This window comes from Branchiostoma floridae, chromosome 13, assembly GCF_000003815.2.
Source record: "Branchiostoma floridae strain S238N-H82 chromosome 13, Bfl_VNyyK, whole genome shotgun sequence".
In the NCBI taxonomy this organism is placed as follows: domain Eukaryota; kingdom Metazoa; phylum Chordata; class Leptocardii; order Amphioxiformes; family Branchiostomatidae; genus Branchiostoma; species Branchiostoma floridae.
Window position 1 is genome coordinate 16,467,391 of NC_049991.1, and position 18,514 is coordinate 16,485,904.

An 18,514-nucleotide genomic window follows, 5' to 3' on the forward strand; every position below is an offset into this window, starting at 1 on the left:
AAGTACTAATTATGCAAAATAGGAGTACATTTGCATAATTAATGAGAATATTCTATAATAGCAGTTTTTTCAATGTATCTCTTGTTTCAGACATGCTATGGTCTTGACATTTAGGTGGTAGATAGCTTTTAGTGCCATGACAAATTGGGGCAAGTTTCAGTCCCCTAACATTTAATTGTGGAACTGCAGGGGCATTTTTGTCAAGACACTTCAAAGAGGATAACTGCGGAAAGGAACGACGGATTGCCATCATTTTAAGCATGCAGGTAGCTTGGGCAAAGATGTTCATAATGATATGCATGTTATGCAAATGAGGACTTAATTTGCATAATTAATGAGGAAACTGTATAGTTCCATTGTTTTCAATAACTGGACCTCAATACATCTAACACATGCTAATTATGATAGGTGAAATATAAGCAGATACGGTAATATGTTAATGAGGACTTTATTTGCATAATTTATGTAAAAAATTGCAAAACCACTTTATGATTCATAATGGGAATTTTATAATTGTGACATGTGTACGTTAGTCAATGATGAACAACACCATGCATAAATTATGTTAATGTGTTAGTCAATTGCATGAAATTTATGAAAGCTCTAAATTTTCATGGAGGTATGAGGTCGCCGAACTCTAGTTTACCCTGCGTTTGTGTGTGTGTCTGTCTGTCTGTCTGTCTGTGTGTAAACAAGATAACTCAAGAACGGCTTGGTGGATTGGTTTGATACTTGGTGTGTTGGTGGGGTGTGATGAAAGCTGGAAATGATTAGATTTTGGGCCCCCTAGCGGCTCCCCTTGGTACTGCAGCGCAACTTCCGGTTTTGCTAACTTGGTGTTCTGAACATGCTATGGTCACGATTTTTGAGTATTGGATAGCTCTTGTGCTCAGGAAGAAGTGACATAAGTTTGGGCCCCCTAGCGTCTAGTTTTAGGATAGCAGGGGCATTTTTGTCAAATCTTCTGAAGAGGATAACTCAAGAAGGGAACAACGGATTTTCATGATTTTTAGTATGTAGGTACCTTGGACAATGTTGTACAAGATGAAATACTAATTATGCAAAATAGGAGCAAATTTGCATAATTAATGACAACATTCAATCATAGCATTTTTTTCAATGTATCTCTTGTCTTGGACGAGATATGGTCTTGAAATTTGGGTGGTAGATAGCTTTTAGTGTCATGACAAAGTGGAGCAAGTTTCAGCCCCCTAACATTTAATTTGGGAACTGCAGGGGCGTTTTTGTCAAGACATTCCAAAGAGGATAACTGCAGAAAGGATTGACGGATTGGCATCATATTAGGCATGCGGGTACCTTAGGCAAAGATGATCATAATGATATACATGTTATGCAAATGAGGACTTAATTTGCATAATTAATGAGGAAATTGTATAATTCCATTGTTTTCAATAACTGGACTTCAATAAATGCAACACATGTTAATCATGATAGGTGGAATATAAGCAGATACTAAATATGGTAATGAGGAACTTATTTGCATAATTTATGTAAAAATTGCAAAACCGCTTTATGATTAATAATGGGAATTTTATAATTGTGACATGTGTACGTTTGTCAATGATGAACAACACCATGCATAAATTATGTTAATGTCTTAGTCATTTGCATGAAATTTACAAAAGCTCTAGATTTTCATGGAGGTATGAGGTCGCCGAACTCTAGTTGAATAATTAAAATGATCTATCTTCTAGAACAGAAACTATCTCAGCTCGTGCAACAAGAAGGACGAGCATAAATCACTGTAAAGCTAAACTTGTACTGACCAAGGGGGGTATAATTACCGTATGATGTACCCCCTTGTTCTCTATACTAGTATGCCATGTTGACATATAGTAGATATACAATACTTTGATATAAATGTACTAGCGTTAGACGGAATAACGTTATACATTTTTCAATATGTGTACCTAGCTACAAAGGGCTGTTGACTTTGATCTGGTCTATTATTGACATAGTTACCTCCATGACATGTCATGGAGATTATATTTACCTCCATGAAATGTCATGGAGGTTATATTTACCTCCATGAAATGTAATGGAATGGAGGTTATATTTTACCCTGTGTTTGTGTGTGTGTCTGTCTGTCTGTGTGTAAACAAAATAACTCAAGAACGGTTGGGTGGATTGGTTTCATACTTGGTGTGTTGGTAGTGTGTGATGAAAGCTGGAAATGATTAGATTTTGGGCCCCCTAGCGGCTCCCCTTGGTACTGCAGCGCAACTTCCGGTTTTGCTATTTTGGTGTTCTGAACATGCTATGGTCACGATTTTTGAGTATTGGATAGCTCTTGTGCTCAGGAAGAAGTGACATAAGTTTGGGCCCCCTAGCGTCTAGTTTTAGGATAGCAGGGGCATTTTTGTCAAATCTTCTGAAGATGATAACTCAAGAAGGGAACAACGGATTTTCATGATTTTTAGTATGTAGGTACCTCAGACAATGTTGTACAAAATGAAATACTAACTATGCAAAATAGGAGCAAATTTGCATAATTAATGACAACATTCAATCATAGCAGTTTTTTCTATGTATCTCTTGTCTTGGACGTGATATGGTCTTGAAATTTGGGTGGTAGATAGCTTTTAGTGTCATGACAAAGTGAAACAAGTTTCAGCCCCCTAACATGTAATTTGGGAACTGCATTGGCGTTTTTGTCAAGACACTCCAAAGAGGATAACTGCAGAAAGTATTGACGGATTGGCATCATATTAGGCATGCGGGTACCTCAGGCAAAGATGTTCATAATGATATAGATGTTATGCGAATGAGGACTTAATTTGCATAATTACTGAGAAAATTGTATAATTCCATTGTTTGCAATAACTGGACTTCAATAAATGTAACACATGTTAATCATGATATGTGGAATATAAGCAGATACCAAATATGGTAATGAGGAACTTATTTGCATAATTTATGTAAAAATTGCAAAACCGCTTTATGATTAATAATGGGAATTTTATAATTATGACATGTGTACGTTCGTCAATGATGAACAACACCATGCATATATTATGTTAATGTCTTAGTCAATTGCATGAAATTTACGAAAGCTCTAAATTTTCATGGAGGTATGAGGTCGCCGAACTCTAGTTTACCCTGTGTTTGTCTGTGTGTCTGTCTGTCTGTGTGTAAACAAAATAACTCAAGAACGGCTTGGTGGATTGGTTTCATACTTGGTGTGTTGGTAGTGTGTGATGAAAGCTGGAAATGATTAGATTTTGGTCCCCCTAGCGGCTTCCCTTGGTACTGCAGCGCAACTTCCGGGTTTGCTATCTCGTGTTCTGAGCAAGCTATGGTCACGATTTTGGAGTTTTAGATAGCTCTTGTGCTCAGAAATAAGTGACATAAGTTTGGGCCCCCTAGCGTCTAGTTTTAAGAAAACAGGGGCATTTTTGTCAAAAACTTCTGAAGACGATAACTCAAGAAGGGAACAACGGATTTTCATCATTTTTGGTATGTAGGTACCTTAGACAATGTTTTACAAGATAAGATACTAATTATGCAAAACAGGAGTACATTTGCATAATTAATGAGAATATTCTATCATAGCATTTTTTTCAATGTATCTCTTGTTCCAGACATGCTATGGTCTTGATATTTTGGTGGTAGATAGCTTTTGGTGTCATGAAAAAGTGGGGCAAGTTTCAGCCCCCTAACATTTAATTGTGGAACTGCATGGGTCTTTTTGTCAAGACACTCCAAAGAGGATAACTGCAGAAAGAAACGATGGATTGCCTGCATTTTAGGCATGCGGGTAGCTTAGGCAAAGATGATCATAATGATATACATGTTATGCAAATGAGGACTTAATTTGCATAATTAATGAGGAAATTGTGTAGTTCCATTGTTTTCAATAACTGGACCTCAATACATGTAACACATGTTAATTACGATAGGTGGAATATAAGCAGATACCAAATATGGTAATGAGGAGCTTATTTGCATAATTTATGTAAATATTGCAAAACCGTTTTATGATTAATAATGGGAATTTTATAATTGTTATTATTATGTGTACGTTAGTCAATGATGAACAACACCATGCATAAATCATGTTTATGTGTTAGTCAATTTCATTAAATTTAGGAAAGCTCTAAATTTTCATGGAGGTATGAGGTCGCCGAACTCTAGTTCTATGCTGTTTTAGTACAAACGTTGTAAATATTAGCTTGACTTGTTGTAAGATAAATGCTTTATAAGGCCACAGCAAGTAAATTTTATGGATGACATCCTCTGCAGACTGCAAAAATAGTGCGATAGGGCGAAAAAAAACAAGATGGGTGGGAAAAAAAGACGGCTGCATTTTCAAAAAATGGCACTATGAAGTTGTGATGAATGTTGTAACAACAATTAAAGGGACAAAACATGGTACAAGAGCCAACAAGGCATTTATTTCTGTATTCAAGACATGTACTGGTGTGGTAAAAGTGACACTACGAGGGTTGATCAATAAGTTCTCGGCCTAACTCAGAAATAATAAGCACAACTCAAATTTTGAGGCACAACTTTATAGTATGAAGTCTTTTATCAATATCCTCCAAATTACAAATCATTGGAGTCATTACTTTCCAGGCATTCGGTTTATGCAATTATGCTTATTATTTCTGGGTTAGGCCGAGAACATATTGATCACCCCTCGTAGAGTGGTAGACTGGCATTACCAACAAAGTTGGTAACCACACTCATGGCTTCCATATTGGTGTCACTTTTACAACCCTCCAATAAGTTTGTTTTCTACAACTACAGTCTTGGGTATATCGCAAGTGTCACTTCTACTAGTACAATTATCAGGCTACAACACAACATATTTGCTCATTTTGGTACTTTATCGCCATGTTGACCATCCCTGCAGAAGAAAAGAATTCTTGTTTTTTTCTGAAATCATGCGAAAATTAATGCGCGCGCTGATGTCATCCGTAGAATTTACTTGCTGTGGCCTAATGCATTGCGTTTTTCAGTACTTGATCATGTTTTTGTTCATTGGCTTGAACATACACATACATCTGTATCATGATAACCCGTGTATGGTCATGATGACAGTGTGTTACGTGTAAGGGCGGTTATACCAGCTACATAAATTTAGATTCAGATACAGATATGCAATACGTTTCAATTGGATGCAATCGCACAATGTATGTTGTACAGAATGATGCAGATATGAGCAACGTTGAAGTGGAAATGTAATGTAAGTAAATCATGTTTGTAGCAGCTCTTTCTTCAGAGCCGTCAATAAACATCACAGTTGATCACTCGATGAAAGGAAAGAGACATTTCAATTATTAACAGTACAGATGACCATGTCGAGGGCAATAGAAATGATAATGCTGTTCTGACTGTGTCTGGATTTTGCATTTTACGCCTATCGTTCTACTGACGACTATGAACAGTAAAAAATCACGAAAACCTTCACACGCATCGCAACAACATTGTTTCTGGTATATCATTGAAGATAATAATGATAAAGATGATGACATTGATGTGGTATGTTCTACTAATTAGTGTCGTGCTATAGCTATCCACACGACGGCCAGGGCATGTCAACTAGCCTAGCTCTAGGCCCTGTAGGCTCGCACTCTTTACTACATCCTCCACGTGGTTTGGTCATGTCGGCGCTCGGTGGGCCGACTTGGAACCAGTCATAGTCTAAGGGAAACAATATTCAAGAAATTAGCAAAATGACATTAAAGAAAACTGCAAAGAGAAAAGTTCAAAGGTTGTTATTAACTCTTGATAAGCGTGATTATATAGAAAAATTTCTATCCATGATGTCTAAAATATTTCCTCCTTGTAAGTCGCTTCTGTTTCGGTTGTCCCCTTGTCTTTTAGAGAAATGCTACATGAAGGGGGCAGCTTTGACCTTTTAACTGTAACTTATAATACAGCAACGTGCGGATATCATTTCATTTTTGTTACGTCACTGGAAGAGCTATCAGTGTAAGTTTGTGTAAGTTTCATTCAAATATCTTAATACAAAAAGTATAATTCATTGCAAGAACCCACCTAAAATTGCAGGACCAACAGCGACTAGTCCGAAGAACCGTACCGGAGTGTGATCGTGCACCGTGTCCCAGTACGCGTAACACGGCTGGCTTGGGTCCGATGTGCCGGGAAACCACCACACGTCAACTTTGTGTCCCTGCAAAGTTGCCGTGGTAGTTAATGATCGAGTCTGAGAAAATAGTCTTTTCGCACAGCTGAAATGAAGTCATTTATGCCAATGTACAATAAAGGTCTTCTTTTATTAAGACAGACCGCGAGTCCCTTACCCTGAGCGTGTCCGTTCCGTTGTACTGACCGTTCTTGACCCAGTCCGGGGTGATGGGTCCTAACCCTTCTGCGAACAGACAACAGTCGTAGTCCTGCCAGCTGCTCGCCGTGTGGTTCACGAAGTACGTGTTCCCGTCAGTCATCAGGAAGGAGCACGTGTAGTTCTGGTATCCGGGCGGGTCGAACAGAGGCAGGCACCAGTCGATGAAATCACTGCGTAGAGTCTAGAACGTTCATGAAGAAAGGGTTGAGAGTTAAGCAAACATCACTTGTACATCCACGCATGTTTATAATTTCTAACGTAATAGGATTTATTAAACCTGAAACGCACACTGTACGGACCAGAAACGGATGGAAAGTAGACAGATTAGACAGCAATCAAACCTGCAACAAGACCTAGATGCCCTTGACGCATGGACAAGTAAAAGTCACATGCAATTGCACCCAAATAAATGCAAAGTGATGCATTTTTTCTTCAGACGAACACCTCCCCCTCTCCCTTCTCTCCAACTAGCCGGCCACACCCTCCAGGAAGTAACTGTAGCAAGATTATTGGGAGTGTGGTTGCAAAGTAACTTGAAGTGAGACAGCCATGTAACCCACATGGTTAAAACAAGCGGCAAACGTCTATTCATCCTAGACGGGTTGAAGATGTTCAGAGTTCCCGAACTTGATCTAGTCACCATCTACACTTGCTACGTGCGCCCCATCTGTGAGTATGCTGTCCCTGTTTGGAATCCCGGACTTACCAAAACCCAGTCATTCCGTCTAGAGACCATCCAACGCCGTGCTTGCCGCATCATTCTGGGCAAGAAGTACACTCACTACTCAGAAGCCCTCACTCAACTCGGACTACCCACCCTTGAATCCAGGAGGGAACAACTATGCAAGAAGTTCGGACTGAAACTTCTGAAATCGGCTTTCAGAGACTGGCTTCCCCAGTCCCGGGGTGAAGCTAGTGGTCGGCTAACGCGGACTAGCCACAAACTGAACTCTATATACACACGAACTGAGCGCTACCGTAACAGTCCGATACCCTACATTACCAATGTATTGAATAAGGAATTGTGACCGTTAAACACGAATATTTTGTTGTTGATTTTAATGTTGATATATTATATTATATTATGATAGATTTTAAAGATTCCTTGTCAATTTTAACGATCTTTAACCGCAATAATTGTTATGGAAATTTATTACGATGGAGTGCCCTTGAAATGTTATACTTTTAAAATGGTTGTAAAGTCCGGAATCAATTCAGCCGCGGCTGCCATTTCTTGACTTGTATTATGCAATAAACCAGTATTATAACTTATCAACATTATACAACAACTAGAGTTCGGCGACCTCATACCTCCATGAAATATTTAGAGCTTTTGTAAATTTCATGCAAATGACTTGCAAATTTTCATGATTTATGCATGGTGATGTTCATCATTAACTAACATACACATGTCACAAGGATAAAAAATTCCATCATTAATCATTAAACAGTTTTGCAAATCAGTTCATCATTAGCATATTTGGCATCTGCTTATGTTCCATCTTTCATAATTTACATATGTTACATTTATTGAAATCAAGTTATTGAAGTAATGGAATAATACTATTTCCTCATTGATTATGCAAATTAAGTCCTCATGTGCATAACATGTCCATCATTATGAGCATCTTTGCCTAAGCTACCTGCATGCCTAAAATGATGGCAATCCATCGTTCCTCTCTGCAGTTATCCTCTTTGGAATGTCTTGACAAAAATACCACTGCAGTTCCAAAATTAGATGTTGAAACTTGGCCCACTATGTCATGACGCTGAAAGCTGTCTACCATTCAAATGTCAAGACCATATCATTTCCGGGACAGGAGATACATTGAAAAAACTGCTATGATAGGATATTCTCATTAATTATGTAAATGTACTCTAATTTTGCATATTTTATCTTGTACAACATTGTCTGAGGTACCTACATACCAAAAATCATGAAAATCCATTGTTCCCTTCTTGAGTTATCAAAAATGCCCCTGCTATCCCAAATCTAGTCGCTAGGGGGCCCAAACTTATGTCACTTATTCCTGAGCATAAGAGCTATCTAACACCTCAAAATTCGTGACCATAGCTTGTTCAGAACACGAGATAGCAAAACCAGAAGTTGTGCTGCAGTACGCAGGGAAGCCGTTCTGCTTTTATCACGTTCGATTTCTTCATCATAGCTTTACCAATTGAGGTCATTGTTTTAACAAACATGTCTAACCTCTGATAGAAATTTAATGATGCGTCAAACTACGTAGATGTGATGTCTTATCAGTCTTAAAATTGTCCCTATGCCCTTATAATGTACTAGTGTCAGTATTTGGTTTTACTGCACTTCATGCCCGGAGTGAAGTTCTTATGTGTAATTTACACTCATTAGGCACATGGAATGAGAGTAAACGTGGTGACTAACTTTGTATAAACGTAGTAACTAACCTTAGTCTTCCAGTTATAATAGACGACGCCAGGTTTGTTGAAGTCGTCTCCATACTCCTCTATACGGACGGTGAACTTGGACGTGAACTGGTCCGGCCACATAGGCGGCTTGGGGCTGGACACTGGCGAACCTGTGAGAACACAACATATCTGTGTTACTCTAGACCGCACTTATCAATATAGACTGTTTTTTAAACATTGAGAGTGGTATGGTATCCTCTCCAAGCAGAGGTTATGCTCTTGTTCTTGTCTTTTTAAGCCCTTTGTCGTACTGCCTATTTTGTCAATTTGTTGGGTTTCCTCTTTGTCCTTCATCCTTCGAAAACCTTATGAAATGGAAATTAGTACAAAAACGCTTAAATAGACTGCCCATTAAAATACCACACATTTGTTTGTGGCTTACCGGAAATGGAGGCAGCTAGCGTTTGTCCTGCAGCCGACAGGATCAGGAACAAGACGCACCGGCTACGGCGTTTGTTGAGCGTCGACGTCGGCATAGTGGCTGTCATGGAGTGGCGTCAACCTCAGAAAACCTTGAATGGAACCACAGAACGGCGCTAGCAAAGTTACTTGCGGCGGGTTCAAGTGTGCTGTTTTGTCTGCGTACTGTGCATCATTAAGTGATGTAGCCAAGGCTACATGTAGATATCAGAACAAATGGGTCTTGATCCATATGCATTAAGAGAAAAGGCATTCAACGATCTAACGCTGGTGACGATGGTTGAATACCCGGACATCTGTTACCGCTACCTAGGGTGACTATATAACGTTATGTAGACTGCTATCATATAGACTGCGCGCGGAGGAATAGACTAGCTACCGACACCCATGGCACCCATGGCCACGGCACGCTCACGAACCCCATTATCCAGCTGCCGCCACTATCCGCTTGCCTAACAAGGGGCAAGATTTGGCGCTTCTCCGAATATGACTCCGTATAAGTACAGTCAAACCTGCCCAAGACGACCACCGGGGGACCGGAAAAAAAGCGGTCGATTTGGACAGGTGGTCGCTGAGAAGAGTATCGACTCAACATGCCCGATGCATAGTATAAATGGTTTCCGTTGTGTTTAATGGCAAATAGCAAGCAAACGCACGCAAAGAGGTAAGTAAGCGAGGTCTTTAATGTCAAATACAACACGCACACGCACGCAAAAACGTAAGTAATAATCATCAGTAAGCCTGGTGAATTTTAATACAGTAAATGAACAGAAATTGGACAAATTGGATCAGGACGTTCAACCCTACGGCCACAAAATGGCTATTGGGCATTTTGTTTTTAAGATTCATCCTATGATTGCGTTAGGCACTTCTTTAGACATTCATTTATCTAGAGTACTCTACAAGAAAACAAAAAGTACAATTTGTATTAAGTTTGCTATCCGTTTATCACAACAGAGCAAATGTTGTTGCAATACAGGCCATTCTTTTCCCACTTTTCGGCGCGAAACCAAAATATTATTGAAAGGTTGCACCGCATGGCGTATGAAAATCATCGGACTCACAGGTTTAGGTCACCACCACAAATTAGGAGTTTCTGGCTTTCTTTTCGCAAGATTTATTTACCTTTGTCTAAAGCAATGTCTGAAACGCTGAGCTTTAAGTCCAAAGTACTGCTCGCGAGATACCTTTCAATAATATTTTGGTTTCGCGCCGAAAAGTGGGAAAAGAATGGCCTCTATTGCCACAACATTTGCTCTGTTGTGACAAACGGATAGCACACTTAATACAAATTGTACTCTTTGTTTTCTTGTAGAGTACTCCAGATAAATGAATGTCTAAAGAAGTGCCTAAGTTGCATCTCAGTCAAAAGAAGTTTAGAAGCACTTATACAAGGCGAATGCTTTCTTTAAGTCGACAAAGAGTTATGCTTTGTGTGAAGAGAGCCGTAAGCGTTGTGTGACGTTTGTACAGTTACCCGACACTATGATACCGTGCTCTGTGCCTAACGGTTGACAGGAGGGCGTAAACACATAACAATAAGACAAATGCGGCTCAAACAAAGAGTACAAAGGAGGCCTTAGCGACATTATTCATGCATGCAAAGTCAAGTGCAACAGCGATCCACAACATAAATGAAGCAAGTTAGAAAAAACATACAGCAAGGCAAAACAATTAGACAATACATTGAGCATTATCTGAGCACTTTTTTAACCACACCCGCCGATTTTATTACTGGTATCTCTGCTGGTAAAATATCGACGTACCATTTCTACCGTTAAGGAACATTTTGTATTGTTTAACTCTAAAACTCGGTACAGTTTATACAAAGCTTTGCAGACCTTATTGGGCTTCAAACCCACAAAACAAAAAATTTTAAGAAAAAATATTTACCACTAACTCATCAGATACCAAAGCATGACATGTGAAAGTATGGTGACTTCGGTCTAGGGACGTCTTTTTTTCTCTCTCTTTCTGTATACGGTTGAGAAATCCTCCTTCCAAGGGAGGCCGAGGGTTCGAATACCGCCGAAGTACTTGACTGAAACGGCTTGCACCCCATCCGAATAGACGTTAAACACCGAATGGCCGCGTTTTAAAGAAGCATTTTCTATAGAAAGAAAACGACTGTATTGGTTGGTAGATCGTAGAAAAGTCTAGGCGGTCTAGAAGGACTATTCAAGTGGTTTAGAATTGGTTGGAATCAAGTTAGCAGGTAGACAAGGCGTGGTTGGGACTTAAATCTGGAGGCGACTGTTCCCCAACCAACTCACAACTTGCTACAAACCCTTCGACGAATCCCATCTGACCTCTCTATCTCAAAGACGACTACTTCTAGGACGTGGACTTGTCTTGAAACGGTTGTGCCATAGTCGTCACAACCCATAGGCTCGACCGGCCTCAAGCGGGGGCCGACTGATCCCAACCCTCGGTCGAACTTATCAGTTTGGGGCAAAGTCGTGAGACTGTCTTTAACGTAAGACAGGGGCTTTGCGTCTAAATCTTGAGGTGGTTTACGAAGAAGACAAAGACATTGAAACATTTCAGTGATAAACACATCATTAAGGTAACTTAGTAGGCAACCACCCATGCGTTACTCTACAGTAGTAAAAGTTGACAAAACATACATTTATGTACAGAACTTTAAGTAAAGGCCTTTCCTTAGTAATATCATAGTTTTCCTAATGATAACAAGCAGACATATCAATGGAAGACAAACGCCAAACTTTGCGCTCGCATGCAGTACTTTTCCAGGATGGCATTTTTTGTTTGGGCGCCAAAATGTAGTCGCTATGATCCAACACCACCTTAGCAACGGCAAGAAAAACGGCCACATGTTCAAAGTTACGTTTAAAAAACTTCCCAAAAAAAGTCAACCGCACTATAAGATTCGTTCAGATAAGAGAATACAAATGTTTAACAAAGGAATTACATGTTTTGTACGGCAAAAAGATGCAAAAGCCTACCACGAAATGTTAGGTGGTCCGGTCCCGACGAGTCATGTGGGGTAGTGTGAAGGAAACCTAGTAGATCGTGACCTTGTTACTTGACCGTCTTCTATTCTGGGCGTTACTTTTATCACACCAATGGACATGGAATGCGGTGCATATTAATTGACCTCTGAAAGAATAGATGGGACAAAGGAGTAGATCGTATGTCAACGCACGAAAGGCACGTGGCAAGAAGTACATTGTCAAAAATGGGAATAACTAGCACTCGTTCTAAAATGTGGAGCTTGTAAAGTTTGTGTTTTGAAGAATTCGGGGAACACAAAACAGAAAGCATAACATATGCACTACCGCGGCAGCACTGAGTGGCATGCTATGCGACACACAAAAATACACCATTTACAACTGACCACTACGGTATAGAGGGAGTCGTCAGAAAGACCTGGGCGTTGCTGGGACTCAAATCTGGAGACAACAGTTTGCCAGCAAACTCACGACTTGCTCCAGACCCGCCGACGAATCTCCTGACTCCTTTCTAGCTCGGTGGCGACTACTCTCTTCCTTCATCCAGGATTTGCCCTAGTCCTAGAAAACGATTGTGTTACAGTCGAGGCGACCGATAGCAGTGGTCTAGAACGGGGGCGAAGTTATGGGAAGGACCTTAAGGAATGACTTGGGCTCACGTCTTACTCTTGAGGTGTTTCAAAACAAAGACAACGCTAAGACATTTCAGTAACAGACACACCATTAAGATACTTCAGTAAACAAACTGTGAGTTACCTTACCGTAAGCAAAAGTATGAATTTTAGTTTACAAAGTTTATAAAGTTGAGAAAACACAGTAAAAACGTCACACAATGCTTAAGGCTTCCTTCATGCAAAGTCTAAGTCTTTAGAGCATTGGGTATGTGAAAGTGCTTCATATCGTTTGAAACAAAATTTCTTTTATCTAACGCAACGACATGCACTGGCATTTATAATAAATGAATTACGTCATTAATCCTTTTCGGACCCTACGCATACTCGCGTATAAAACTGCACCCCACACGGCGTATGAAAATTATCGGACTTACAACCTCATGTGAGGACCACAAATTCTGGCTTTTTCTGTGAAGATTTAATATTTATTTTAATGTATGAAACGCTAAGAGTACTGCTGGGGTTTCTACCTTACAATTATGTTTTGGTGTCACTTCGAATAGTGGGAATAGCATGGCCTGTATTAACACTATTTGCTCTGTTGCGACATATGGATAGCAAACTTGAGACAAATGGTACTCTTTGTTTTCTTGTGTACTCTAAATAAATGAATCTCTAAAGAAGCACCTTAATCATGTGATAACTTGTAAAAAGGCCAGTAGCCTTTTTGTGGCCGTAGGGGCAGTGGGTTGTTATCCAATGTGTCTAGGGCATGGTATTGGAGGTAGAGAAACCCATCCTGCTCCTTCCTCCACCTTTTACCTCCCAAACCAGATTAATATAACGTAACCATTTTTACACTTGGGTGGAGTGAGAATTCGAAGAGACTTGAGTCATGTAAAGTGACACTACTTCTAGCCAGGAAAAGAATCGGACCACTGGTAACCTTTTATGCGTGAAATAGCGTCCACAAGCCTTACCTATAGATATAGATATATAGCGAGAAAGAGAGACGGAGAGAGAAAGAGAGAGAGACAGAGAGAAAGAGAGAGAGAGAGAGAGAGACAGAGACAGACAAAGGGAGACAGTCCGAAGAGGAAAAGTTTTTTTTTTCAGTTGTCCTTTTTTCCTTTTTCAAACATCCATTTAATACAGTCAAACCTGCCCAAGACGACCACCCGGGGGAACGGGAAAAAAGGTCGATTTGGACAGGTGGTCGCTGAGAAGTATCGACTCAAAACATGCCCGATGCATAGTATAAATGGTTTCCGTTGTGTTTAATTGCAAATAGCAAGCAAACGCACGCAAAGAAGTAAAGTAATCGAGGTCTTTAATGCCAAATACAACACGCAAGGCCACAGGGTTAGACAAGATACACTCAAGACTGCTGAAAGCAGCTGCACCGTGTATATGCAAACCTATGGCCCACATATTTAATTTGTCTCTCTCATCTGGTATCATTCCTAAGGAATGGAAAACAGCTAAGGTGACCCCAATACACAAAGGGGGGAAAAAGAGGATCCAAATAATTATAGGCCTATATCTGTTCTCCCAGTTATCATGAAAGCTTTTGAAAAAGAGGTACATGGTCAGTTCCTGGAATATCTCCACCATCATAGCATTCTCTCTGAACAGCAGTCTGGGTTCCGGCCAGGTCATTCCACTGCTACTACATTACTGGATGTCACTGACTATGTGTATCAAAACATTGACAGTGGAAACCTAGTGGGGGCTGTGTTTTTAGACCTGAAGAAGGCTTTTGATACAGTAGATCATCTCTTGTTACTGAAAAAACTGTCCTGGATTGGGGTTAAAGATGTAGAACTCAAATGGTTCACAAATTACCTATCTGATAGAAAGCAGACAGTATCTATAGACGGTTGTGTATCTGATTATCTCCCAGTGACAGTAGGTGTGCCACAAGGGTCAATCCTTGGGCCATTGTTATTTATTATGTTTATAAATGATCTACCAGATTGTATCTCCAACAAAGTATGTCTCTATGCTGATGATACGGCAATTTTTTGCTCCAGCAATGACACTAGGTACATTGAAGCCACTCTGAATTCAGAACTCTCCCATATAGCTACATGGTTCCAGATAAACCATTTGACCATAAATGCTTCAAAGACAAAGTGGATGCTCTTTGGGAGCAGTGGTAAGCTTAAGAAAGCACATCCAGTGTCAATCAAAATTGGACTAGAGTCAATAGAAAGAGTGGTTTCATTTAAATACCTAGGGCTTATTCTTGATGATAAATTGTTGTGGAATGAACATGTTGACAAACTCTGCTCAAAGGTAACCCAACGAGTAGGTTTACTCAGACGTCTTAGACCTTGCTTCACTGTAAATATAGCTGACATGTTGTATAAAGCAATGGTACTCCCCCTTCTGGATTACTGTGACACCGTGTGGGACAGCTGCGGAGTGGGGAGACAACAACAACTCCAAGTGCTACAGAACCGAGCTGCCAGGGTAGTTCTGCAACTGAACCTACAGTCCAGCAGTGTCCTCGACCTTCATGAGAAGCTCAGCTGGCAGTACCTCGCAGGGAGAAGGCGGGATCATGTGTGCATTATGGTTTACAAGTGTATCAATGGGCTAGCACCTACATACCTATCATCCACCTTCTCTCACAACCACAACTTACACAATTACCAAACCAGACAGACATCACTCCTATACAAACCCCTTTTCAAGACCACAACAGGACAGCGTACATTTGTATACAGAGGTGCTAAACACTTTAATTCACTACCAGCCTACATTAAGCAAGTTCCAAGCCTGAATTCATTTAAGTCAGCTTTGAAAGACCTAACATAGTCTCAGTACTGAGTAGTGACCTCTGACCTCCTTAACTGTTGACCTTGGTTCGGATTATGATTTTGAGTTATCTGTCTTTCATGTTTCAGTTGTATTTATATGTTCCGACGTGTATGTCTACTTTTCTCTCTGTAAGTTGTTTTTTTATTTCCATGTATGTATATGTGAAACTGGGCCCTATCGAAAACCAGTGTATAAGCACTGAATAGGCTACCCAGGTGTTTCAAAATAAACAAACAAACAAACAAACAAACGCACGCAAAAACGTAATTAATAATCATCAGTAAGCCTGGTGAATTTTAATACAGTAAATGAACAGAAATTGGACAAATTGGATCAGGACGTTTCTACCTGCGCCAGAGAAACTCTACTCAAGTCAAGGAGGTTAAAAAGACAGTCTCGATCTACTCTAGTCTAAAAAAAGATATAACGTTACTTTCTATAAATCGGATTTCTACCATACAATAAAGTACGTGCTGTACATGATGCATTTCTGCGTCTACGATCGTTAGATGGACCTGTGTTATACGTAATTTAGTTGGCAGGTTTGACTGTACTATAACAATTATTGTTTTCTACTCCGGTCAAAACTGAGCTACGGCGTGCTTCAGCCAACTACGACGTAGTTTTACAAGGCGCGACGTAATTTGGCGAACTCCCGCGTAGTTCACACAACTGGCGAGCTTCAATAGGACTTGACTTTCGGCCCAGGTACGTGCCGCGTGAAGTACGGTCTGACTCAACTACGTCGTACCATAGCCTGACTTAAATCACTCTCCTCGCCCGACAGTTTCCGCCCATCATTAACCCAGCCAGTGAGAGATCTAGTGCAAAATGTAATAACCCAAACTACGTATTTTCAGTCATACTGCGACAAAGATGGACTACAGCGTCTTACCCCACCACCTTGACACCGTAACGTTATTGTATATACTCCCCCCAATACAGTAAAACTGAGAACAAGATAAACATTCGAGCGTATCACCATTATGAAAACCAGAAGAATTCCCTGAGAGTAAGGTTTGGTCGTTACATGTTTTCTACAATAATAGCTACGTATATGTGTGCTAACTTGCATGCTATGAAGCTTTCCAAACCCTGTTCACAGCAACAGAAGACAACCTTCATTTCTAGAATCTACGCAGTAAATATATTTCCCACCTGTGAGACAAAGTTGGTGACAAAGTTAGAGATCTTTAAGCTTGCAGTGCTCATGCCCGTGTCACACCCTGTCTGCAGATGCTGTCTAACCGGTTAACATGTCTTTACACTTGACTTGACTTGAAGTAAGTTCAACCGCTGACGTGGGAAACGTATATGCTCATTGTTCAAATAACTGGGATAATAAAAAGTAAATGCGCCATATTCAATAAAATGAGTCTAATGAAACTATTTTCCTACAGAGGAGAGTGATATTTTCTAAAAGACCACATCTTTATGTGCACAAAATCGACTAAATTTGTAACTAGAGTTCCACGAACACATACCTTTGCCAAATAAACCAGGTTTGTTATGTAGAATGATGTCTGAAGACATAAATGTGCTACTCATTATATTTTATTTTATATGCCTGGAGTTGGTTCATAACATTTTGCCATTGCTGATACAAATTAGATCCCTATTTACATACTAATATTAAATTGTATCAAGCATCACTTAAGCTGTCAGCATACCAAAAATCATGATGATCCATTCAATCCCTTCTTGACTTATTATCTTTCAAAGTAGGAAACTAAACCGGCTGCTGCAGTTCAAGAAAAGATGTTAGCGGACCCAAACATACACCTCTTACTCTCTGCCATCTTTCTCAGTTACATATGTGACAAGTCTGAAAGTCCTATCACGGAATACAGTGGGTTTATCAACTTTCCTCATTCATTATGCAAATTAGCTGTTAATTTGCATAACTGGTATCTCATTATGTAACGTTTTACTTAGGCTATCAACATACCAAAAATCATGACGATCCGTCAGCACGTTCATATTTCCATTAATTATGCAAATGAGATCATCATCTGCATAATTGATTTGTATTGATATTTCTGTCTTTCTCAGCTGCACATGTGACAAGTTTGAAAGTCCTATAAAGAAATGCAGTGGATTTACACATTTTCCTAATTAATTATGCAAATTAGCTGTTGATTTGCATGATTAGAATTCCATCATGTAAGTCTTCCCTTTGGCTATCTACATACCAAAAACCATGACGATCCATCAATGCGTTTATATTTTCTCATTAATTATGCAAATGAGGTCATCATTTGCATAATTAACATGCATTGATATTTCTCTCTTTCTCATCTATACATGTGACAAGTTTGAAAGTCCTATCATGAAATGCAGTGGATTTATAAACTTTCCTCATTAATTATGTAAATTAGTTCCTGATTTGCATAATTAGTATTTCATAATGTACATTGTTACTTGGGCTATCTACATACCAAAAATCGTGATGATTCATCAACACGTTCTCGAGTTATTCTCGTCCAAAGTTTGAAAGGAAATCGGCGACTGCAGTTCCAAACAAGCCGCTAGGGGGTCCAAACTTATAGTACTTACTCTCTGCCTCAAGGGCTATCTACCACTCAAAAATCATAACCACAGCATGTCCAGAACACGAGATATCAAATATTGAGGTTCTGCTGCAGTACCTTAGCAAGCCGCTAGGGGGCCCATTATCGAACTTGACCTTCGTTTTCCCAACCCCTATCCACCTACCAAATATCATCGGGATCCATCCAAGGCTTCTCGAGTTATACTGTTAACAGACAGACAGACAGACTCACAAGCCTAAAACATAACGTTGGACGCCCGTTTGAGGCACTTGACATGGTCACGTAAAAAAAAGATTAAAAAATTGCGGTGGGCTAAATCAGGCTGTCAAAGGTGTCCTCGTAATCCCCACG

At 39.8% G+C, this 18,514-nt stretch overlaps 1 protein-coding gene across 1 annotated transcript; it reads right to left on the reverse strand.

The window, feature by feature from the left end:
- Window positions 1-4,915: 4,915 nt before the first annotated feature.
- Window positions 4,916-12,215, reverse strand: LOC118429234. Its single transcript, XM_035839697.1, has 6 exons — window positions 12,166-12,215; window positions 9,162-9,291; window positions 8,759-8,889; window positions 6,291-6,515; window positions 6,025-6,160; window positions 4,916-5,667 (listed from the first exon to the last, which is right to left on the reverse strand). Exons 2-6 carry the CDS (start codon window positions 9,265-9,267, stop codon window positions 5,537-5,539), a joined length of 729 nt encoding a protein of 242 aa, XP_035695590.1. The 5' UTR covers window positions 9,268-9,291; window positions 12,166-12,215; the 3' UTR covers window positions 4,916-5,536.
- Between the last annotated feature and the right edge of the window lie 6,299 nt (window positions 12,216-18,514).

Coding starts and splice junctions, on each gene's coding strand:
- LOC118429234 (XM_035839697.1), bottom strand. CDS start 9,267: ATGACAGCCACTATGCCGACGTCGACGCTCAACAAACGCCGTAGCCGG. Junction 8,890..9,161: donor GCTAGCTGCCTCCATTTCCG/GTAAGCCACAAA, acceptor GTGTTCTCACAG/GTTCGCCAGTGTCCAGCCCC. Junction 5,668..6,024: donor TGTTGGTCCTGCAATTTTAG/GTGGGTTCTTGC, acceptor TGTTTCCCTTAG/ACTATGACTGGTTCCAAGTC.